This window comes from Solea solea, chromosome 2 (assembly GCF_958295425.1).
Source record: "Solea solea chromosome 2, fSolSol10.1, whole genome shotgun sequence".
Taxonomy (NCBI): Eukaryota; Metazoa; Chordata; class Actinopteri; order Pleuronectiformes; family Soleidae; genus Solea; species Solea solea.
The window spans coordinates 3412295-3436937 of NC_081135.1; the positions used below are offsets into that span (position 1 = coordinate 3412295).

A 24643-nucleotide genomic window follows, 5' to 3' on the forward strand; every position below is an offset into this window, starting at 1 on the left:
TTCTGAGAAAGAACGAAAGAAAAATAATGTGTGTTTTTTGGCAACATCACCAGTTTCCTTTGTGACGGTACCGCACTCATTTTGCTTCTATGCAAATTGGGATGACGCAGAGCTTGTTTCTGATTAGCTGCTACACCTGCTAGCGTCCTATTAGTGCGGCAAAGGGAGAAAATCGTTGCCTGATGTTACAGCATTTTGCCACTAGAGGGCGATATAAGACCACAGAGATCAACTGTATGAAGGAACGTTTTCGAGTGTATGCAAATTGGGATGACGCCGCGCTTGTCTCTGATTGGCTGTTACACCTGCTAGCGTCCCATTGGTGCGGGAAGAGAGAAAGTCGTTGCCTGATGTTACAGCATGTTGCCACTAGAGGGCGATATAAGACCACAGATCAACTGTGTGAAGGAACGTTTTCGAGTGTATGCAAATTGGGATCACGCAGCGCTTGTCTCTGATAGGTGTGGCACACGAACTGATAGCAGAAAGAAAGATATTTTGCCGTTAGGGAAAAATAATCTCACGAATCACCTGTGTGAAGATACCACGCTCGTTTTGTTCTATGCAAATTAGAATGACGCAGCGCTTGTTTCTGATTGGCTGCTACACGTAGTGCCTGATTAGTGCCGTTGGGGGGCGCAATAACATTACGGATCACCTGTGAGAAGGTACCGGGGCAGAGGAGCGAGGAGGAGGAGGAGGGGGAGGGGCGGACTCTCGGCGTTTGCTGCCCGACACAGAGAGGCTCAGAGCGGGACTGAAGACAGCAGAGCGTCCGCCATCACCTGGTCGACCTGTCGCTGGTCGTGTTACTGTTTGGACGTCTGTCCACAGCTTTTAAGCGTAGAACATCATTTACAAGTAAGTTTTAGACGTCGTGTTGACGTAAAACGGTTTTGTTGATGTCGATGTTTGTAGCAGCCTGATTTTAACACTTGTAAACTAGGAAACCTCTTCGACGTAATATGTTCGATTACACTGACATTTTCAACCAGGATTTTACTTTGAAAAGACAATCCAATCAATAAAAAATAATCATTTCACTTTGTGTAAATACACACTCATAATGAATCATTATATTTTTTCATTTTCAATATTCAACTTACCACTTACTACTCATTTATTGTAATTTCCCTTTTAAGTGTAACATAATATTATATCCAATATCATTCATATCCTTTTTTATTTTACTTTATTAATAAGTAAACATGTTTCTACAGTTGCTAGTCTTGATGACAGGCCAAATTTTGATCATATTAATCAATATCACCCTCGTGTATCTGGTAATGTTTTACTCTTATATATAATCATTATTATTATTATTATTTATTTATTTGAACTGTTTTTCAGAGTGAGCTGGTGTTGATGGCGTCCACTGGAGCAAAAGTGTCATGGACGCAGTGGACCACAGAGGAGCGTCAGCAGGAGGGATGAGGTGGTGGACGGAGGTGAGCAAGTGGCGAGGCCTAGGTCAGAGGAGGAGAGAGGAGGAGGAGGAGGAAGAAAAGCTGGTGGAGGTGCAGCTTCAAGGCAAAGCTCCTTGGGGCTTCACCCTCAGAGGAGGCACCGAGCACCGGGAGCCTCTGGTCATCACCAAGGTAACAGAGTTCATTACTGATTCTTCTGCTTACAATTGAATTCAAACAAAGTGTCCTTTATCATTTCCCAGGTTTTTAAGGGTGTTTTAAGTCATGTAAGGTCACATGACAACAAACAATAACTAAAGAAATGTTTAAAGTAAAGGAATAGAATGGATCATTTGCATGTTTATTTCAAAAATCCTTAGTGTCAATACACTCCCTTATTTTACTAGGTTAATATATGTATTTGTTTCATCATTTAAATGCCAATCACCACCAAAATCAAATCAATTCTTCATTTTTCCAGAGGAAAACACCGAAAGTGTTGAGATTAAAGTGTGGAACGTTCTTTTACCCTCTGATTAGATGCACAGTGTTGAATTTAAAACCTTTTCCGTGTCAACAAATCCTTAAACTGAGCGCCACCGGTGTGAGACATATGACACATAAGTTTCAAAAATGTCGCCTCTCATCGCAGCAGTTGAGAAATGTTCCGAAATGTCATGGCGTTGGGTTTGAAGGCAGGTTTATTTTGAATGTGCAGCAGCAGCTGGTGTGAAGAGCAGTTTAGAGCCTCAGACCTCCAAATATCTCAGGTTACAGTCAGTGCAGGATTTAATTTTTAATCAGATTACTCGGGTTTCTGGACAACACAGGCGCTGATGAAATTGGACCCACGTTAAAAAAGCCACTTTTTCCAAAAAAAAGACAGGAAAAGGATTGTTTGTTGTTTAAGATTTAGTGACAACACACTCATACTATCAAACACTGGCACTTTATTTGATTTCCAATAAGATACAGATTATTTATTCTAGTTTTTGTACTCTCACTTTACAGTTACTCTCATTTTTCTGCCTTATATTTTATTCAGTGTCTGGTGTTTTGGTGTTTGAACAACAGCAGCAGACAACACGATAATAGTTTATTTGGTACGTTATTCTGATTATTTGGACAATTGAAAATAAAAGGAATTAAAGCATGAATAAAAGGCATCAAAGCATGAATAAAAGGCATTAAAGCATGAATAAAAGGCAAAAATAAGCAATAATATAAAGAAAAAAGCAGCTAAAACTGAAAGAATATTAATAATAATTTAGTGTTCTGCGTCTGAAAGGAGTATTTTTTAAGCTTTTTGCTTCTGCTAGAGAAAAAGAGAAGAGGTAAAAGCTAAATGAAACTCATCATTTATTGTATTAGTAACAAACTAATGTAACCTGCTAAACTTCACAACTCTAACAACTATTTGTATTTTCTTCCAGTTTCTCTGGAGTTGAACGAGACATTTTTAATTTTATCACAAAACCTCAATCTCTCAAAAGGTATTGTAGATTTAATCCCTGTTTATGAGCACCTCTGTTTGGCTGAGATAATCCCAGCTGAGGCACATCAAGGTGCTGATTGGAGTCTGGTAGAGGACGACACAGTGCAATCCCTGTGTACAAAGCCTAAATATGTACACTTTATTTTCTAGAAGTTGTTTAAAATGAGGGACATAATCTAATCTATAATCCGAGAGGAACATTATTGTTGAAAAAACTATTAAAACTCTATTGGCTGTCGATCATAGGAGTCAATATTGTGGAATATTTGCTCTGAAAAGACTCAGAACTGTATGATGATTTGATTTTTAAGCTTTGGATTTTACTCTTTACTAATTTAAAAAGAAATGCATTCATTCATATTTTGTCACAGTTTTTTATTTACGATGTCAGATTTGATGCTTTTCATCCCTAATTTCTTGCATGTATTATTGTTGACACTGAAAGGCTGCTGAACAAAAGCGTATTACAACTAGCTTCCGTTGGAAAATGTCATAAAAACAGACCTGGAATAGTTTTTTTTTACAAATACATTTCCATACTCACGTGCCTGTGTTTGCGTGTTCAGGTGGAGGAGGGCAGCACCGCAGCCTCGGTCCGTCTCCAGGCTGGAGACGAGATGGTGAGCGTGAACGCCGTCCCGCTCAGCGGCTCCCGTCGGGAAGCGATCTGCCTGGTGAAGAGCTCCCACAAGACCCTGACCATGGCGGTCCGAAGGTACCACAAACATACAAAACAACTCGGTCAAACGCGAGTATAAGGTTTGACCAGAGTGTGTGCGCGCGGTTGAAAACTGCACCACAAGTCGTAAAAAAGCAAAGCAGCGTCAAACTCAAATGACCTCGGGTTCACCGAGTAATTCCAGCCTTGTAGTGCGAGAATTGTATGAAGTATTTGTTGTTCTTGCAGCAAGACTCAGCCTGTTATCTCAGTTAGATGTCGGAACATGTAGCATCAATGTCACCTCCTGTAAACACAGCGCCTTATAACATATTTGAAATACTCCAATATGCCAACACCTGAGTTTGAATGGGATTTTTGTACAAAGTGACAAAGCCCCAGTGTCCCTGCACACGTGTAATAACATCACTACAAGTTTATTAAGGAAAGTACTAAGCTGTTTGGAACGATTGCCCTGTGAACCTGACGCTGATGGCTTTTAGGGTGCATTCACACCAGCTCCTTCTAAATCAAACCCTAGTCCGTTTGCTCGTCAGTTCGGGTTGTTTTGGGGAGGTGTGAATCCAAACTCTGGTCCGTCTAAAAACGTCGATCTCAGTTCGCTTCAAGTGAACGAAACACAGGAAGCGGACTTCACCGTCTGCCAGAATGCAGCAACGTTTGTCTAGTTTCATACAATGTGACGACTGAAGCTCAGTGACTTACAGAATGTCTCTGTGTGAGAAGAGAACCATACACTATTCTCCTTAGACCACAATACAAGCTGCCTCTCTCTCACTCCTGGACAAAAAACAACGACAAAAGTCCCCATTTTTTTCACTCTATCTTCACAAAAACTCTTCTCAGACTCACACTTTCACTTTGTCAGTGCTGTTGTTCTTGTATTTTTAATAGAACTGCTCTGTAGCAAAGGAAACACACAGTACTCAACATGTTCATGTTCATTCCACCCAAATATTAATCTGTGTACTGTCATTTTTTAAAGATTTATTCCACAAAAATACATTTTGATTCAACAGCTTTTTAATCCATGTACATTTAGTCTATTTATACTTCCAACTACTTCACTGCCTTTTAAATGTTAATATATTCAAACAAAATTGCCTTTCTAGTGACCTACTCTTTTCTGGTGCTGTAAACACCACTTTGTAGAATATTCATCAAATAATATCTTCTATAAAATATATAAAAACATATTTTTAGTTGATTGAAGCTACCAGAGCAAATATATGTGAATTTTCCACAACTATTTTGATCATTTTACTGTTAATTTTCTATTTTTTTGGTTGCTTTTTAGCTCCTTCTTGAGTTGCCGTCAAACTCCAAACACCTGCTGCTCCACAGCTGCAGCTACAGCTGCCTGAGACGTGAGTCTCTGTTTGGCTCCAGTGTGTCAGAATCTCCTCTGTTAAACCTAGATTTACTGCAGTTATTTTTTAATTTATTATCAGACTTCACTGTGTTTTATTCACTGACTCCATATATTTAATCAAAGTGCTCTGGAACTGTTGATTTATGTAATATTTCTTATGAAGCCTCTGAATTAAGATCATTATAGGGGTCGTTTGAGCCATGAAAGGTCACAGAATGAATCGACCTGTTGATCGTTGTTTCCTAAAACATGAAATAATGCTGTTCTCATGTGCTTTGTCTTGTCCATAAAGCAAAATAATTCCGTTTCAGTCATGTTTTTGTTACATGGAGCAAAGAAAGCAGGCGTTTTTCACATTTAAGAAACAGCAAACCTGTTTTTATTTGTCAGTGTCAGTGAGCAGATAATGATCCTGTGAAAGGACTGGCTCCCCCCGGTGGAGGCATGACTTCACTACACGGGTGTTTCTTGGTTTTATATTTTATGTGGATGAAATATTACAATGGCAGTGAAATTAGGATGAGATTTTTAATTTGTGATGATTTAAAGGTCTAGACGAAAACCTAATATACTGAATTTTACAACAGAAAAAGAGAACAGAGGTTTTTTTTTAAACAATTTATCCCTAAAGTAATTTTCTGCTGAGAAATAAGTCTTAACTTTAATTGCCACAGAAAATTAAAGGGATAATCAAAAGTTCACCGGGTTAAAATACCCAGATTATATGCAAGTTTTGATCAAGCAATCACCCAGAGTTGAAACAATCACTCGATGAATTGGTTTGAAGCTTTTTTTTCACGATTAAAACAAGATTTCTGATTGTTTTCTTTGTTTCTTTGCTCCATATTACAAAGAAATCGTTAAAACTGGGTCATTTTGGTTTGTGACATTTGAGAACGTCATCATATCCAGGTTTGACAAACACTGATGAAGGTTTTTTGAACGTTTTCTGACATTTTATGGACCAAACGATTACTCGATTCATCAAATATGAAAAGAACCTTTACTTGCAGCTCTACAGTCGCGTAAAATCACCATGATATCAAACTCAAAAAGCTTTTAAATTGACCAAATAACTCGTGTAAACCTCTTTATGGAAGAAAAAGTTGCACTTTTCTCCACAAACCCGTCCATACAGATAATATTTGGACTTATTTCACGTGCGTGATGTCCCGCTCAGTCACAATCACACCACTGAAATGTCAACAGAGTCTTAAAGCCTGAATCCAATTACTCGCAGCAAAGCCAGAGGCCCGGGTCGAGTCAACAGGGAGGAGAAAAGGTGGACGCGAGAACCTGCTTTTAAGAAAACCTGTTGTTTCCTGACAAATGTCTCACTCTGATTTAGTTCAGAGAGCAAACACCGCGCTCACACATAAGACGGGGAATTCAAAAACCTGCTCTCAGACGCCGCTGACTCGACCGAGACGGTGATTGAGCTCTGGCTTCCTCCCCTGTTTGCAGGAGGAGTGGTACGACCCGTGTTGCCTAGGTGAGTTGACACTACTTAGTGGGATAGGCCGTATCAGCAGTGGCCCATTGTTTTCACGGGCTTTGGCTACGACAGCGCGCACACACACACACACAGACACAGAGTGAGCGCTCCTGTCTCTTTGGACATGCTTGGTGTTAGAAGATAAAGAAAGAAAAAGGTATTTCCTCCTCTCTTCTACTTCCCTCATCTGTCATTTCACCCCCCGATTCAATCACCGTGTCTCCTGACACGTGGGATTAGATCAGGAGGTCGCTGAGTAACTTTGAAGATAAGGGGGGGGGGGGGTTTATGTCGTCTCCATCTAGACGACATAAACATAAAAGGTGGAAAGACAGCGAGTGACCCATTTCCCAGAGGATCAGTGGTGAATACACAGAGGAAGAAAAGTGCTCGAGGGGGGATTTCTTCTTCTTCTTCTTCTTCTTCTTCTTTTGTTTTCTTTAACATCCTGTGGATTTATGTGAAGGAAAGGACAGAATGGATGACAGCATGAGTGCAGGTAAACTGTTCATTCTGTGTCTGTGTCCATGAGCAGCAAGTGGTTATTTTTTTTTCACGTTAAAAAACCTTTGCACACAGTTCCTATTCCAGTAACAGACGTTTTGCACCAAATTAGCTTCTTAAATGTGAATATTTGCTGCTTTCTTTGCTCCATATAACACAGAAATCATTCAAACCGGATTATTGTTGGTCTTTGGACAAGAAGACATTTGGAAACGTCATCATTTCCAGGTTTTCTGACATGAATTGGACCAAACAACTAATCAACAGATTAATGGATTATGAAAATCATTGTTAGCTGCAGCCCCAAATGAAGGCAAATCCTAATCTCTGATTAATCTTTGAAAGTCTTTGAATTTCTGTGTGATTGTGATTTCAAATCCAGGCCTCACTGGGTCCATTGATGGATGATACGTTCTTTTTTAATGTGTTTCTTAAACATGTGGAAACTAGTGTTCACGTATTTTGCCGTCACGTTTCATTTCTGGGATTATTAACTGTCGAATCAAAAGTGTTATGTTTGCTCCTTTAGAAGCAAAACAAAGAGAAAACTAAATGTTGAAGATGATCAAAACAGAACATTAGTAACATAAATATAGGACATTTAACGTGACAAGAAATATGACCCCGTTAAATTCAGTGAGAAACAAATAGAAAGTGTGAATCCAGCAGTCGGTCATTTTCATGATTTACTGACAAGTTGTTTCGTCCATAAACCAGAAAATATTCACATTTAAAAAGCTGGAAAATCACAGAGAACTTGTTTTTAATTACTAAAAAAACGGATTAAACGGTTGAATGATGAGTCACTGATGAGTAGCCCTAACCACGTACAGCAATTTAAAACAAGAAAACCGCTTAATAACAGCGTAATAAGTCATAGTAGCAGCAGAGAACGTGTGCACATGATTTGCTGGGTTCATTTTATGACTGAGCCCCAGATGTTCCAGCTGTGGTCGTCTGTCTCCAGGTTATTAATTCCGGTGACTCTCCCTGGTGTATTTTGGTCTCCCCCTCTCCCCTCTTTTTATTGTTTGTCACCAGCAGTGCAGGCGGGTGACACAGTGATAAGCCCAGCTGTGATGACACTGGCACTTTCTATTGTGTGGCTCTGTGTTCAGAGCTCTGTGTGTGCCTCACATGCTGCTGCTGCTGCTGCTGCTGCTGCTGCTGCTGCTGCTGCTGCTGCTGCTGCTGCGTATGTCACCACTGAGTTGTCTGATAGAGGCTGGAAGTCAGAAGTGAAGGTTATATCACCTAAATATCTGACTGGGCATCATTTATTAGAAAGTGAACGTCAGTTTTAATGTAGAAATGCTGAATAAAGGACAGAGTAGTTGAGGAATCCTTTGATTTGACTGCACTGGAGTTTGAACTCTTACTTTAATAATCGACTTTCTCGATTAACTGTCAGAAAATGTCCCCAAATCTCTAAACGATGATGTTCCCATGTGTCTTATTGTGTCCACAAACCAGCATGATTCAGTTTTTAATGAATCTTTTGTGTTATGGAGCAAAGAAATGTGAAAATATTCACATTTAAGAGCTGAAAACACTCCAAAAGATCAGATGGATGATCAAAATAACTGAAGAGAGAATCTAGCGGTTGATTAATAATCGATTCATTATTACAGCCCTATTATGTGTGGGTTCAAAAATATGATTCTCCGATTCATATAGATCTTTATTTGAAAGATACGTGGACAACTAATACAGGAAGTTTGACATGACGTGTATATGTTTGCCTGTTTGTTTGTGACACTGAGTTTTGCCAAAACTTCACTTTAGAGACCAGTTTCATTGCATATGTACAATCTTGACAGAAACAGACCATCATTTCAGGCCCAGAGCTGAGCTGGGAGATAATACAAAGAGCTTGTTTTGCAGAGTTTGCAGTCTCTCAACAGGAAAAAGGTATTTGGTGGTGAAGGAGCTGCTCGGTATCTGCCCTTCCTCCTCCTTCCTCCTCCTCAGTCTGACATTGGCTGGTATCTCTCAAAACAGACGAGGGCCAAATCCAAACATTCCTGTCTGCGCTGTGTTTTACGAGGATACCGGAGGAGATAAAGGGCAGAAAACCCTGGGTTTTTTATGAGACTGAGGAGACTTTAATGTTTGATTTAGAGAGAAAACTGGTGAAAATGTTCATTTTGAAGGATCTCATTCCAAAAAAGACCTTTTTGCCTGTACGGTTAAAATCTGGGCGGATGAACATCAGTAACTGTCAGCTTTATTTGTCCACGCTGTGACAAAGTGAGCTGTTGTAGTGGTGTTGACGCTCTCGGGCCACTCGCAGTCCAAACATTAGATTACAGCAAGGACACGGGACAGGAGGACAATAACTCCTCCCCCCTTGTCTTAAATCCCACTTAATAATCCCCAGAGGAAATCTCTGCAGCACAAGGTGGAGTGTGTTGGTGTGTGTGTGTGTGTGTGTTCACGCTGGGGGAGATAGAGATAGAGAGGGCAGGGGGGGGGGGGCAGAGCTGTAGCTCCTCAGTCATGGAGTTGCCAGATTCCTCAGCTCTCGTTTGTGTCACAGTGGTGGGAGCGTTGGTGTCAGAGATCACTGTGTCTTCTGTCCTCAAGTGTTTTTGACGAAGTCGTCTCAAGAGTGAAAAAAGTGAAGTGTCCTTTCTTTCCGTGTTCGGGTCACTCGCACACCGCCAAGCAGAGGAGATTCACAGGGTCGGTGAGTCCATTCATTCATTCACTCAGTCAGAATATTTGAAACCACTATTTATTTTTCTAGTTTTTCCAAATATTTATACTCGAGATACAGAGTAATTAATAATAAATAGGAATACAATCTAAAAACCCCGTACATTCAAGTTCCAAAGCTGTTGAAACTGATTTACTATGTCAGGTTTCATTTATTTAACCTTAATGTTAGTGAGTATTTGCACTGGAAACATTTTAAAATCTTTAGATTCTGCCTATATGCTCTTGTTTTTATGGAAATATAAATGTATAGACCTTTTAGACCTTCTTTTACAGTGTGTTTGCAAAGATTTGCGACTCATCTGACAGTCCATGACTCACAAAATGTCATACTGGACAGATATTAATGTGAGTAAGGCTTGTTTTTGTCCAATAACCTCACATTTTTCTATTAGATATAATGTTTTGGAAGTGATCCATGATGAGATTTGTGTTTCAGCTTCAACGTCATGCCAATTTTAACACCTCAATAAATCCTCTCAATGACAGATGCACTTACACCCAACTGGGTCAGCTGTGTTTTAGTTTCATGTTTTCTTGAATGAGCTCGAGCCCGAGTTTGGCTCCTGTTTCCTGCGAGCGAGCACTGGCGTCTCCTCCCCGGTGGAATATCTGTGACAGAGCAGCTGTATCCCCTGACAATAGACCCTCAGCGCTTTTAGAAAAGGCGACATTTGCATTTCCATTGTGCTGACGCTTGTTTGGGAGGCAACTCAACTCTTACTTTTTGTGTCATGCTGAACAGGGGGAGGGAAGGTTTTTGGGATGTTTTGTGATTAAACACTGACGTCCCATTCGCTGCTGACGCTCAGCTGACTGCAAACTATGCTTTTGTTTTAGCGTTTGGGGAAAAGAAACATGTCACGCGTGCAGAAAAGTACTTGTTTGTCTGTTTATGAATAGTAGAAACTTAGAGTGGTGACAGGGTTTGCATGGATGCTTGAAATACTCGTCATTGATGTGTTTTCAAGGTTTGAAAAGTGCTTGAAAATACTTAAAATTGTAACTTTAATGTCTTTCACAAGAAATAGCTTTGACTAAATGGTCGTTAAAATAAATTATAGTAAATCAACTAGTTCTGAAATACTTTGACGCCATGTTCAAAGTCATTGAGATTGACTTTCTTCTACGATCTGATCTTAATGTCTAAAGTTGTACACATGTTTAGATGTTTATGTTGACCAGCAGTTGAGCAGGTGTACTTAATAATGTGATTTATTATAATTCTGCGACGTCGAAACACAATTTTGGTGTGATAATTACGTTTTAGTATGTGTGTTTTTGTGTAAATTCAATACTGATATCAGTCTGATATGGTCATTTTTCATCCTTGTATCAAATTTTTTGTCATGTTTTAACAAATCTGTGCTTCGTGATATCTGATCCCGTGATTTTAACCAGTATCGGGCAGATACCGATACTGGCTGACACTCTACTTATTTCATCACGGAGACTGGGAGACTGAGGCCCTTGATAGATGGCCAACAGAGATGCCCCACTCTGAGCAAGGATACAACGGGGAGGGAAAATACCTCCCTGCATTCCTGCTCTGAAAGAATGCAGCGTCTATCATGGCCTAGCGGGGTCAAACTTCCAGTCAGGGGCAACTGAAGTCTCATTTGGCTGAGATATTTCACTTTAGTCTGACATTTGAACTTGGGAACTTTGTGGAAAAACTCCAAACACAGTTGTCTTAGTTTGGACTGGTGTCTTTTGAGGACCGGTGATGTCTTTTCAACTTCTGTCTTTCTTCTTCGCTCATATATTTGCAAAGATTAACAAGATAAATTGACCTAATCAGTTGTAAGCTAAGCGGCTAAGCTCTGTACGGACCATATGGCTGTGACAGATCTGTCTCCCCGTCCTGTCGTGAAAGCCCTTCACAATTAAAGAGAGGCTCACCACAGCCAATATGCGGGTTATTTGGCCAGACCTTATTCTGGATCAATGTCTGCTCAAGGATTTAATGGAAATGTAGTCATGCTGTATATGAGCTTTTACTGATTATCCTAATAAATCAGCTGTTAGAGTGGCGTTAGTGCAACTTGGTTCCAAGCAGGTCGTCCACACCTTGCAGTGTTTGTTGAAAAGAATCATATGAGCATTAGTCTTAGTTTTAGGGAAGGATAACTTGTTTTTTGTGCAATAAAAGTATCCTGGTTAAATAGACACTCCTGTTTAGCCCTCAAACTTTGCTCTACGATCCTTGCCTCAGAAAGTATACAAAAAACGTCTTTAGAATGCTTTTTCTGCTCATGGTTGATGGCGATGTGTCCCCCTGCTGTCCCCCCTCTTTTCCCTTGCACTCGCCACCCATCAGGCCAAAATGGTTGATGTTGTATCTCCGCGCGCTATGCCGTCAGAAACCGAAGTACATGTGGCGAGGAACTTTCTCACCAAGATTTTGCGAAGCTCTATGAGGTACCATCAGTCAGCCATGCCCTGTTGTGTTTGCTGGTAGTTTGTGATGAGCCCAAATTTTTTTTCTTTTCTTTTTTCATCGTGTCATATGTGCTAGTCCAAATAAACCAAATAGTTATAAATAGTGTTTTTGTGTTAGTTATTTTTTTTTCATATTTGTTTACGTGGTGTTCTGGTTTAGTGTATGTCGTGAAATTAGGGTTTATCATCTATTAAAAGTGTAATTGTATTCCCTTTTTACATGCTGTCCAGGAGGAGCCGCTTCAAAGGGTATGTTTAAGTTTGTGTGTAAGCAAAGTGAATATGATAGTAAAATGACAAGTTCCGTGTTAGACACAGTTTCTAAAACATGCTCTGCAATGGAAGTCCAGGTGACAATTCTACTACCTGTCATGACATTTAGGATTATGAAACTGACACGTCCTTCTTTTGGTCTTGAATAAGTATGTCACCCATGTTGTTTGGAGATTCTTATTGTGGACTAACAAGCCAATCCGCTGAATTATTTGTTTTTGAAAAACCCCTATTGGAGCTTAAATGTCAAACACTCCCTCGTGAGAGTAAACTGTTTTGTTTGCTCTGTGCCTCGCAGAAAGAATGATCCGGGCTCGCGGCCCCATTCCTGGCACTCCTCCAAGCTGACCGAAGTGGAGTCAGAGCCCGTTGGGAGAGAGGCCACCCCAGCACCAGTCTGGCAGCTGAAACATGAAGCAAGGTGAGCCTTTTGTTGCCGCGTGAAACAGGACAGAATTAAATTGTTCTCAAGCATAAAGTAAGAGTAGCTTTGTATCAACATAACTGGCATTTTTGCTGATCTTATACACACCAGGTCCAAAGATTTGTCTACTCAAGGGGAACAAAGCATTCAGCATCAGTCCAGCTCAGTGAACAACATGGAGAGACTGGACCGACCCTCTCACCCTTACCCACACATTCGTCTTTCCCCAACCAAACACATGAGCAGCACTGAGCCTCTCAGTGGACCAGGTGGCAAAAGAGAATCTGGGTTCAGCTGTTTCTCCAACAGCTCCAGCCCTCCTGTTCACCTTCAGAGTACATACGCTAGGAAGGGTACCAGCACTGAAAACGTTTTTTTCAAGGGCTTTCAGGGCGAAGGCCTTCAACAGGCTGGGCGGCCCAGGTACCTACAGCCAACCCTAGGGAACGGATGCTGGGAGGGTTCACAGGCAGAGGAGCGGCCTGCTTCTCGGGTTTCCATTACAGGGAAACCCAGCATCAGCCCAGTTTGGCAGGTACCGGAGAAGAAGTCCCAGTCTCCTCCTCCACCTCCTCCCCTGCGTAGTGACAGTTTTGCCGCCACAAAAGTGTTCCCTTATTCCGAGGGGCCAAGTGGTCTAACAAAGACTTATGGTAGATCAACAGAAAAACTGGCTGAAAATGACCAGAATAGATCTCACCAGGAGAAGACCTCAGAAGCCAGACGTAGCTTCAACCCCTTATCCACCAAAGATTTTCTCCATCCCGGCACAACAGCTGATCACAACCACAACCAGCTGCACCCCAATAAACTCTTCTCCTTGTCCAGCAATGATGTTAGACAGCCTCAGTATACCCAAATACCTGCCCACCAGAGGCAATACAGCGATGAAAGCCCCTTCTACCTGCAGACAAGATCAACCCCGACCACCAAGACTCAAAGTGTAGGAAGCTACTATCGTAGCCTTCAGGATCTGCCCACAAATGTCTTTAGCCGTAAGCATGTCCGGCACTCCACAGCATCTATTACAAGTTCAGCTGCAAACCCAAACTTTGATAGCAGCGGGTACAGCAGACACTACGGTCTAGCAAGCAAGCATTCAGTCCAGATTGCTGAGCTCCAAGCCTGGCAGGGCAAAATAGAGAACTGGAGGGGGGAAACGGGTAAACTCCACTGGGTAAACAGCAATGAACCAGGCTTCCCATGTTCCTTGAAGGGAAATGTCATGGCAAATTACTCTCTACCTCAGTCCAAAATGCCTTACAGTGGGAATGGTCTATATTATGACCATCAAACGTCTGAACATTCTAATCGTAGCCGCAGCCCAGAGAATGCTGCCAACAGAGGTGAGGGGCCCACTAATGACATCAAAAGACAGTTTCCAACACATCCAACAAATGATCATAAGATCAATCTTCCAAGGCAGCAAGACCCATGGGTGCCTCAAGAAGACCACAGAATATCCCCCCATAAAACACCACTTCTCCACTCCCTGACCCAGGAAAGTAGGATTCTCACTGAAAGGCAACCAGCAGCGATGACCACAAGTGTCTTGTCCACCCAGGATACTGGTGATAACATGTCCCCCAGCGGTGGAAAAATGAATCGCCGCAGCGACCGCTATGCCACAACTCTCCGCAAAGAGATACAACAGAAACGGGCTCAACTGCAGAAGAGTCGCAGTGCTGCAACCTTGACTTGTGATGCAGATGATGATGAGGTAGAGGAGTGGAGATCCACTGAGACTCCTACATCTTCTGGTGTGTCATTTACCAACACCTACAAAGACCACCTGAAGGAGGCACAGGCCAGGGTTCTCCAGGCCACTTCCTTCCAGAGACGTGACCTCGAGCCCTTTGGACCAGAGGTGCCAGTACTTAAAACTTCTAATGGACGGATTAGAGGACGTAAGCGTTTCCCCCTGGCAAAGAAAACACATTCCTTTTCAGAACCTGACAAGATCGATAAAGTAGGAGTGGAGGGAGAGCCTCAAACAGGGTCTTCTGGAGAACAGAGGAAGTATTTTGAGGGCAAACCAGCATTTTCCAGACCTCTACTTAAGTCAAATAAGGTTACCAACTTAGACCATGACCTTGGTGAGATAAGCAAAGACAGATCTCCCTCTGAACGGCCTGAGCAGTCTAACTCTTCCACAGACCCCAACCACCTCAGCCCACATGGTCATAAGCAGAATTTGCTAGAGCAGCAGAGGCTCGGGACCTTCGCTGAGTACCAGGCCACGTGGAACAAGCAGAAGAAGTCACCAGAGGCAAGGATTCAAGGGCGGTATCACTCTGCTGAAAACATCCTGGATGCAGAGGAAAAACCCATCTGCATCCATGAGAAATCAAGATCTTCCCCTTCTGCAGACTTCCATACACAGGTGGGTTGTTTATATTTCTGAATGATTGGAGAAGTCCATGTTTAAAAAACACTCCCTGGCCTCTTTTTTTAGTTTTTGTTATTGAAGAGCTAAAGGTCTTGTTCAGGATGAAAAGAACCAATGTTTCCATTCTTGTTTTGAAGAGTATTCCCTCATCATGGAGAGACCCTCAAGCTCAAGAGAGCAGTCACCATACCAGGTGAGATTTTGTTTGGTTACACAGATTATAAAAGACATTTGCTTGGGTAAGACTGAGAAAAAGCTCCTCTACTTCTGAAACTGTCTGTATGCTTGGTAAATGAATTAATTCCGCAAATTTGTTTCGGGACCCCAAAAAAATGTCTGTGGGTACTGACCCAGAGTTTGGGAACCCCTGGCACAGATTGTCAAGTGTGTTTCACATCTACTTGCCCACTCTGACCTGTGGAAACGAGTGGAAATACTTGTCAAGTTTTATGTTAATCTGGAATGTACCCTGAGTGTTGAGCTCTTAGTTTTCCCAACTTTTTCTCCCTTGATGTTGGAGCTAATGCTCCTGACTCCTCCAGTAAACTACACCTACATTTACAAAAGGTGTCTGTGCAATTACTGGAGGTTTACTGCTGTTGACAAAGAACACGCACTTATCTCTATCTGTTGCCTTAACTGACTTTTTCTTGGTCGACTGGTGAAATCGATCCAGACTGTTTTTGTTCTTTATTGCGTTGTGCACAAGGCGAGGAATGTGACATTTCACCACAAGTGATAACAAACCCCCACACACTACATGATATGATAAGTGTTGCCTGGACTATTTCTTCCTAATGTTACTGAGTGCACCTTTTCAGCGGGTGGTGTTTGAACAAGATAAACCACTAAAGTCTGAGAGTCTTTGAGCGGTTTAACTTTACATTTACCATGAAACTAAATCCCAAATTGTTACATTAGAAGATGTATTTTTTGATGTGCTACTTGGTCCATGTTTCCCATCAATTTCTTATGCTTTCAAATTCAATCTAATTTGAGGGATTCAGTTTGGATTTACAGCATCTAAAGTCTACATCAATGTCTGCCTAATTCCCAACAGACCTGATTTTCACAATATTGAACGTTTTCTCTTGATAATCAACTTATTTACACTCACCAGAAGCTAAAAAAGTAAAATCATCGTATGTAAATATATGTCATATTACAGAATTGTAATATAAGTGAAGTTAAATTAGGCCCTGCTTGAGTCTGTGTGGTTTTTACACTCATGGCTTAAGCTTTGTGAAGCCTCCACCACACACACACACTCACTACGTCCAGGCGTCACACGCACCTATCTAAAGCTTTTAAATCTGTCAACAGACAGAGCGTCCAATCATATGGCTCAAAGTTGATAGTGGAGTAAACATGGCTGTGCCTTTGCCAGGTAAACAGCTTCTGATGCCTTTTTACCTGCAGAACTGCAGGGTAGAAATTTCAAGTTGTTGGTTGTTGTTTTTTTGTTTTTGTTTTTTTTGATGAGTCACAGACTTGTTTTCCCTAAACAGAGCAGTGGTTCAGCCTGCAAATGATAGCTGACTCATCTTAGTGTCATCTGAAAAACATAGTAATCCATGAGCACCAGTGGGAAAACGGTTCAGAACATCAGCTTTATAAGAAAATACCAATTAATGTATTACTATTGTTTGAGCTCCTAACATCAATTATACTTTTTATTTTTGCTTTATTTCTGTGTTTATGTTGCGGGCTGTCCTGTGCTTTTATTTATTTGTGTAAGACCATGTTTCCCTCAGGTGTTGATGCAGATTTCTCTTTACTTTATCCTTATAGTGGAGAGGCAGAGGACACACTGCAATACCAACCTGACCACAGCCCACAGTCTGCTCCGTCAGTACCCAGAAACGAGGGCCCAGTACCAGGCCTCTCTGACCACGGGACCAAACCTAATGCTGCTAGTCCCTCCCAAACCACACTCTCCTCAGGCCCTCGAAGCCTCAGCCCCAACACTGGCTCCCAGCCTCCACAAACCAAGGGCCTCCTGCCACCACCCAGGACCCATTTAGGCCCAGAAACCACATCCTCCTCCCAGGAATTCCTCTCTGGCGCCCAGTCGGACCCGGCAGCACTCCAGCCTCTGTCCAGTTCTAGCTCTGACGGCCAGCACCATGCTCCTGCCCAGGTCTCCTCCTCTGCTAGCCCCGCCCCAGTCGGCTCCCCTCACCTCAGTCCAACATCTGCACCAGACATGAGCAAAGGAGATGTTGAAGCAGAGCAGGAGGAGAAGGAGCAGCTGCTGCTTCTTCCCTCCCCTTCATCCCCATTCTCCTCCTGGACGCCGGCTCTCTTCATTCCCGCAGCCGATCGCGCGCGGTCTCCATCGCCACAGTTTGCACCACTGAGGCTGACGGACAAGCCGCCAACCGCGTCCGTGCAGGATGATTCATCGCTCAGGTAAGCGGCTTAGCCCCGAGTGCTTCGGGTCTCGTTGCCCCCTGTTACGTAAAGCTTTTCCCTGCTGTTCTAGTTGAAGAGGCTTTGGATAACAGCTCCAGGTAAATAAGTTCAAAAGTAAACATGGACGGAACATGAGAGAGTAACAAACGACACAACAGGGAGAAATTATACACATGCTCAGGTGCAAATTTGACTTGAAGTAGTAGACTATTCTTACTGCGAGTGCCTAAAATGTTAAAGATTTAGCATGTTGTCGATTTCCTCCAGATTTCCGCCCAAGATGAATCAGGCTAAAGGCTGTAATTTTGTTAAAGCCACACGGCTGCTGTGACCTTTGCTGCTCTTCTCTGCAATCCATCCTTTAATTAGACTCGAGGTCGACTATGAAGCTCTGGTGTTTATTAAAAAAAACAAAAACAAAAAAAAACCTTATTTCTCTCGACTTTGGTTTATTGTCCTAACAACATGTGTACAATCATATGAGGCTCTTCATTATATTTGAAGAAAGCTGCACAAATAGAACAAGAACATTCACATAATAATACTTTTCTGGCATATTAGGGAACACAAATTCAATGTAAAGGTCCAAACAAACAGACAAACAAACTCAACTCCTCTAAAACATTATTGATAAATAAAGAACTGGATGAGAGAAGGAAATAGAAACAACCAGGTTTAAAAGTTAATTTTAGTGCTGTTTTTTATGCTGCATTGTTGCATTTTCCCCAGTGCAACAGTGATTAAAAAACACAAATTGATGGTTTTAATTTATTTGTCCATGTAAGCCTTATTATTGTAAAATGTTCATAAGTGAGTTCTGTTTCATATTCAGGTCAGAAATGAAGTTGAAGCTTGCAGAAGTGATGGATGTCAACAGTCCAGTGAGGAAAGTCCCCGTGAAGATTGTCCACGCTGACAGCAGCTCAGACCGGGAGGGACGTGCCTACCTTCCCCAAAGCAGTGACACCTTCAGCAGCTTTGTGCCATCGCCCTTCATCCCCAGCCTGGGTGCCACAGAGCACCCGGCGTCGTCCCTGTTCAGCGCTTACACGCGACAGGTCGCACAGGACCGAGGTCAGGCGCCGACGTCGACCCAGGAGTCGGTCCAAGAGTTGAGCTCCACGGGCGCTCGGCACTTGGAAGAGGATGCGAAGCGAGAGGAACTGGCCCGGGACATCATGGGCAGAGACAAGTCCCTTGTGGACATCCTTGACCAGAGTGGCAGGAAGACCACCATGGACCTCATGGAGGGACTCTTTCCCCCAGAGGGGGAGATCCTGGAGGGAGCCCAACAGAGAAGGAGGGCCTCATCCAGCTCCAGGCTGCCCCCATCATCTCCCCGGAGCGTGGACAGGTGAGGGAAAGAATAAAAAATAGCTGCAGTCTCCTAACCTTTGCAAAGTTATCTACTCCTTTTTTTTAAACTGTTTGTCTTGATAAAGACAATTTAGAGTTACAAAGTTCAAAAGCACATTTGTTTACACCCCAGAAACAGCCTGTTCAACCTTCTCTCAGTCTGCCCTCTGGTGGCCAAACGTGTCACTACACTCATATGTTTAAGTCATGACAACATGTCTGCACCTGTTGGGTTGAAACTGATCTGAATCGGTTCCTCCTCTGTCCTGGTGTGTGTTTTTAGGAGGGAGGAGGACGACGTGTCCGTGTCAGCAGCGGCGTCTCTGGTCCCCAGCTCCTCCTACTACAACACGTCCGCTCCCAAAGCCGAACTTCTCATCAAAATGAAAGACATGCAGGGGCAGCTGGAGGAGCAGGACTCTGAGGACGAGCTGGACGTTGACCTAGCAAGTAAAAAAGTAAGAACACACCCATCAAACATGTACATTTTTGCCTTTTTTTAAAAAAAATTCACTCCTTTATGTTGCTGTTTACAGCAAGAGCTGATCACCAGCCTGGCTAAGAAGCTGGAGATACTGCGGGAGGCACGGCAGAGCCTGCAGGAGGACGTGGAGGACAACGAGACTCTAGGGCGAGAGGTGGAGGCCACCGTGCAGTGTCTCTGTCAGCCCAACCAGCTGGACAAATTCCGCATGTTTGTGGGCGACTTGGACAAAGTGGTGAGCCTGCTGCTGTCGCTGTCAGGGCGGCTCGCGCGGGTCGAAAACGCCCTCGACAGCCTGGAGGACGATGCTTCACCGGAGGAGAAGGTAAACTGCACTGGTCACAGTAGGACTGTCCTCCCGGGGGTTCTGGTGGAGGGACTCATGACTCTCGTTTTCCCCCTGTAGCGCACCCTGACGGAGAAACGCAAGCTGCTGATGCGGCAGCACGAAGACGCCAAGGAGCTGAAGGAGAACCTGGACCGCAGAGAGCGGCTGGTGTCGGGCATCATGGAGGTCCACCTGGACGCGGAGAGCCTGGAAGACTACCGGCACTTTGTGAAGATGAAGTCCGCGCTCATCATCGAGCAGCGCAAGCTGGAGGACAAGATCAAGCTGGGGGAGGAGCAGCTGAAGTGCCTGTTGGACAGTCTGCCACTGGAGCAGAGGCCACTGCTCTGATGACTTCACCTGAAGGTGCAACACGTAGCATTTGTCGTTGTCTTTGTCGTTTTAATGACAACCACACACTTGTGTAGCTCTGTTCCACCAAATAGTTTTTAAGTAGTTAATATTTAAAAGAAAAAAAAAACACTTTTTGCACATGTTGACCAGACATGAACAGAGTCACTGGTATTAACTGTAATTAACTGATTAATTCATGTTTTAAATGGATACTGTAAAGATGACACAGAGAGGATTTGTCTCTATGTATTGTTTACTGCTCTTTTTTTTTTTTTCTATTTTTTTTTCAATAAGTGTTTGGCCATGTGGTTAAAAATTGGTCATTATTTACAAAGAAATATAAACATTTATTTCAATAATGAAGGAGAACTGACTGAAAGAACATCATCCTTTTGTTAATGATGTTTTTATACTTATATTTATGTAAATTTCCCATTAGAAGAACAGTGATGCTTGGAGGGCATAAACTGTACCTCCACCTCCGTGTTCGTCCAAAAACATTGGATTTCAAACGCTCCAAAGAAGCTCGGGCTGTCACTTTTCATTCAAAATACAATATGTGTTGCTGCACACCCTTCAGTGTCCAACAGAGGGCGCTTGTAAGGTTTCCCACAGCACTCAAACACGTTGACAGACTTGTTTTCTTGGCAAATAACATTAGAAAAGAAGTTTTAATTTGAGTTAAAAGCCGCCGGAGCTTCCTCGTGTTGTCAGTGATTTCACGTTGAGTGTTTATTCCAAGTGTTATGAACACTAGCAGCACTGGTAATAAAGAGGGAGCAGCGATGGCAGTTCAAATTATTATTGTTATTATTATTATTATTATTATTATTATAAATGTGTTCAAACGTGCCAGCCTAAGAGAAATCATTACCTGAATATACTCTTACCAAATTAAATTCTCAGTCAGTACACTATCAGATCCGTTTGGTTGGATCTTCCAATCTCTTTCCTCGCTTTCTTATTCGTGTTGCTGAGTTGTATTTTTAACGCCCCCCCACACTTTACATCGCTGCATTTATACTTAATTATCACTAAGTATGTTTTAAAGAAATATTTACTAGTAATTTATTGTAGCTTTTTATGAAAATGCGTACGGAGTGTCGTTAAATTCCACTCTTTTTGCAAAGAAAATGTAATGAAGAGTTTGATTCCCAAATCTCATAAATGAGCTTGAGTTTACAATTCAGTTTTTAAAGTGTTACCGTCAAGATTTCTTTTCCACTTTTTGAAGAGAAAACCTTTCTTCTTTCCTCTGTGTAGCGTATAATTCTTTACGAGTAGCTGTCACTGTTACATTCAATACACATCTCATGTTGAAATGGACCTTTTAATTAAATTAAATTAAATTAAATTTAATGCTGGTGGATTTGACTTCAATCAATGTACATTTTCTCCTTTTCTAAAATAAAAGCTGATTTACGTGGAGGTCAGACAAAAGGTTAGCACTTTACTCTCTACATATATACAGTATAATTATATATATAAGCATATTTAAATGAAGATGTGCCTACTGTGGCCTCCCTCTGCTGTGATTCGTGTACAGCCCTCACTTCTATGTATGCCGTGTGCTCTTTCACCGACATGAAAACAATAAAATGATGACTCGGAGAGATCGTGACTTTTATGTCTCATACCTTTTATTTATTCTGGTTTTCATTAACCTGAAATCGGACATTGGTTCCTTGTTGTTTACAGTCAGTGATGATATGACGGGTGAGTTTTTACAGCCACATACTGGGAGCTTTTACAGCTCTTTTATTGCACCTGTTGGATAAAAGATTACCCTTAGCTTAACCTTAAACAAACATGGGGTTTTAAGATACTGTACATTTTTAACATAAATTGCCCACATTTCCCTTGGAATCATCAAACAAACACACTTGAGTGATCTGTTTTCAGTCAAAACTCATTTTTTTAATCTTTTCTCATGACTTATGACCTGAAATAGTCATTTGTCATCACACCTGCACATCATCAAAACAGGTGAGTGACTCACACGGTCACACAAGGACCCAATTACCATAACAATGAAGGCCAGACTCTGCATGTGACCCATATCTTGTCAATCATTTGCAGGTGTGACAGGAAGTGGTGTGATAGTTGTTGCATCCGAGAGTCAAAAGGAAACTCAGTCACAGCTCGAAGGCGACTCACGAGGAGCACTCAGGTACGTCACAGGATGGAATTATGATGGAATTATCATTTTTAAAAACTGTATTAATTGGCATTACAGTTATTTATTTAGTTATTGAAGTGATAAAATGGATGATAAACCATCTTGGATTGAAGTTGTTTTAGTTTTCTCAGTGTTGACTGTAACGGTTTGTGGAGAAAACAATATATATAAGCTTTGTTTCTTCTTCCTTGTTCCCGTTTTAGTCAAACTCCTCTAATGTAAACATCACTCTTATCACAGGAAATGGAGAGCATTCGCTATATCATGTAAATATGAATGTAAAATTTGAATTCTCATACATGCAACATGAAAAACAGGTGAGAACAGATGGGCTGTTTTACAGCTACAAATGAAAAACAAACATTTTCCAATATTTAGAGGGACTTATTTCACGACTACGTGGCACTTTCCCACCAAACAAGGCTTCAGGTTCTTAACATTACAGCTTCATTGGTTTACAAGTCAGTGAATTAAACAAAAACAACAACAAAAAACCTAATTATTAGCAAAACATATGATTTATTTGAGTCTATTCATGCCTGTTTCTCTGTAACTGAAGAGCATATCCATGTATTCAGGTGAATTCCTCTTCCTCTGTGAGATTATTTCACCGTGTGAATGTATTTCCTATAAAATTGACCATGCATTCAGTTCTCGGAAACACTTCTGCTTTGCCTTGCGAAAACGTGTCAAAATGGCTGCTGTGAAAAAGAATTACACCTCCAGTATTTTTTTCGCATGTTGTCAGGGAACAGTAAAAGAAGAAGTTGTGTGTGTGTGTGTGTGTGTGTGTGTGTCTCTCACAGGGAGCCTCAGGTGCATGTTTGCCAGGTAACCCAGGTGACAAAATCACCTCCGATAATAGGCGCGTGGAGGAAAGAGAGTAAACAACAAGGAGAGGTTGGTCGGGATCTCAGTCTTTGCATCGTGATTGTGAAGCATCCCACATGACCGCTGTCGATCACCAGGACTTCCTGTGTGGTTCTTCTCCCTATGACCTACTTGGCCCACACAGCCCACGCCCAGCTCGCCGCCTTCGGGGTGAGCTGCGTGGGCTGGACTCTCACCGCTGTGGCCCTTGGACTCATCCCGTGGAGGGTTTGGCTGGTATCTGACAGTGAAGTCATCCCCTCCGGCGTGGCCTGGGTGGGCCTGTGGAGGGCCTGCTTCAATACCCACACCATGGTCACCCCTGGCTTCAGGGTCATGCACTGCAAGTACATCGGTCTCTCCGAGGCCTTCACGCCACCAGAGATTGGGGCAGGTCAGATTCTCATGGTCCTGTCTCTGGTGGTGGGCATGTTTGGGAATGCCGGTGGTGTGTACGCCTTGAGGAACATCAACCTTGACGTTGAGAGAGTCCGCTTATCGTTCCTCGCCGCTGGAGGTCTGTGTCTGCTGGCTGCTGCGATGTCTCTCATTCCTCTGCTGTGGAACCTGAGCTCAGTGGTGACCAATCAGACCATCGCGTTCCCACAGGACTTCAAAATGCCCCAAGCGCCTAATTCGCAGCATGTGGGGCCGGGCATCGGGGTCGGGCTGGTGGGATCGATTCTGATGGTAATCTCTGGGATTATATTTTGTAAATACAAGCTACCACGGAAGCCACTCCAGAAAGAAGAGGTGCACCCGGAGGGCCGCGGGGCCAGAGATAACCTCGCGTTTGAGTCTCTCGAACACTTGTGAGACATTTGAGAGATATTCACGATTTCACACGAGAGCACAGAAATCTTAACAATTGCACAGGAACACTGAACTGTGATTTATTTCTGCACCACAAACAAAGAGACATGAGCCCCAAGTTTTGGTTTGATGTGGATGAAACCAACTGAAATGCGGCCGCCACAGTCCTTGTACGTTTACTTGAAGCTCTTACTTACTTCTAGCTCTTATTTGTACCCAAATGTTTAAATGCACTTATTGTAAGTCGCTTTGGATAAAAGCGTCTGCTAAATGACATGTAACATGTAACATATCGATCTCTTTTCTAAGTTGTTATTAAGCTGCAGATCAGTTGTAATACTTTATGTATGATTCATTGTGTGGTTGTAACGCATTGGTACGGCTCGTCATTTAAATAATTAATTAGTTAATTAGTTCAAATATGGTAGATGTTGTACACGCATGTGTTTATGTAATTGTCATCATGTCCATCTCAGTACATAAATAAAGTAATGTTAAAAATGGACCTTTGAGTATAATTATAGTTTTAAAATACAGGTATTTTATCTTTTTTTATTCTGGAAAAATGCTTCTAAATTTGTCTCCATCACTATCAGTCTGACGGGGACAACAGGAGGTAAAAAAAACTATTTAATTATGAAATATGA

At 42.3% G+C, this 24643-nt stretch overlaps 2 protein-coding genes across 9 annotated transcripts; both read left to right on the forward strand.

Annotated features, from left to right (window-relative positions):
- The first annotated feature begins 704 nt into the window (after positions 1 to 704).
- LOC131443151 (protein Shroom2-like) lies at positions 705 to 21755 on the forward strand. 8 transcript variants are annotated; one of them, XM_058612545.1, is made up of 12 exons: positions 705 to 861; positions 1351 to 1598; positions 3468 to 3616; positions 12343 to 12360; positions 12683 to 12805; positions 12920 to 15191; positions 15335 to 15390; positions 16989 to 17609; positions 18445 to 18966; positions 19252 to 19426; positions 19505 to 19777; positions 19859 to 21755. In XM_058612545.1, exons 2-12 carry the CDS (start codon positions 1392 to 1394, stop codon positions 20129 to 20131), a joined length of 4689 nt encoding a protein of 1562 aa, XP_058468528.1. In that variant the 5' UTR covers positions 705 to 861; positions 1351 to 1391; the 3' UTR covers positions 20132 to 21755. The 8 variants fall into 8 exon arrangements, with proteins under 8 accessions (XP_058468528.1, XP_058468537.1, XP_058468553.1 ...); XM_058612554.1 differs by lacking the exon at positions 12343 to 12360 and having other exon boundaries at positions 706 to 861; XM_058612570.1 differs by lacking the exons at positions 705 to 861; positions 1351 to 1598; positions 3468 to 3616 and adding exons at positions 6430 to 6604; positions 11990 to 12090.
- Positions 21756 to 22208: 453 nt separating this feature from the next.
- Positions 22209 to 24499, forward strand: LOC131443191 (claudin-34-like). Its single transcript, XM_058612615.1, has 2 exons — positions 22209 to 22304; positions 23120 to 24499. The coding sequence occupies exon 2, from the start codon at positions 23307 to 23309 to the stop codon at positions 23997 to 23999; it is 693 nt and encodes a 230-aa protein (XP_058468598.1). The 5' UTR covers positions 22209 to 22304; positions 23120 to 23306; the 3' UTR covers positions 24000 to 24499.
- Positions 24500 to 24643: the final 144 nt, after the last annotated feature.

Bases quoted from the DNA above. Each gene is read 5' to 3' on its own strand.
- LOC131443191 (XM_058612615.1), top strand. From the start codon at position 23,307: ATGACCTACTTGGCCCACACAGCCCACGCCCAGCTCGCCGCCTTCGGG.
- LOC131443151 (XM_058612545.1), top strand. From the start codon at position 1,392: ATGGACGCAGTGGACCACAGAGGAGCGTCAGCAGGAGGGATGAGGTGG. The intron at 17,610-18,444 runs GTAAGCGGCTTA...TTTCATATTCAG, and splicing joins CAGGATGATTCATCGCTCAG to GTCAGAAATGAAGTTGAAGC. The intron at 19,427-19,504 runs GTAAGAACACAC...TGCTGTTTACAG, and splicing joins TTGACCTAGCAAGTAAAAAA to CAAGAGCTGATCACCAGCCT.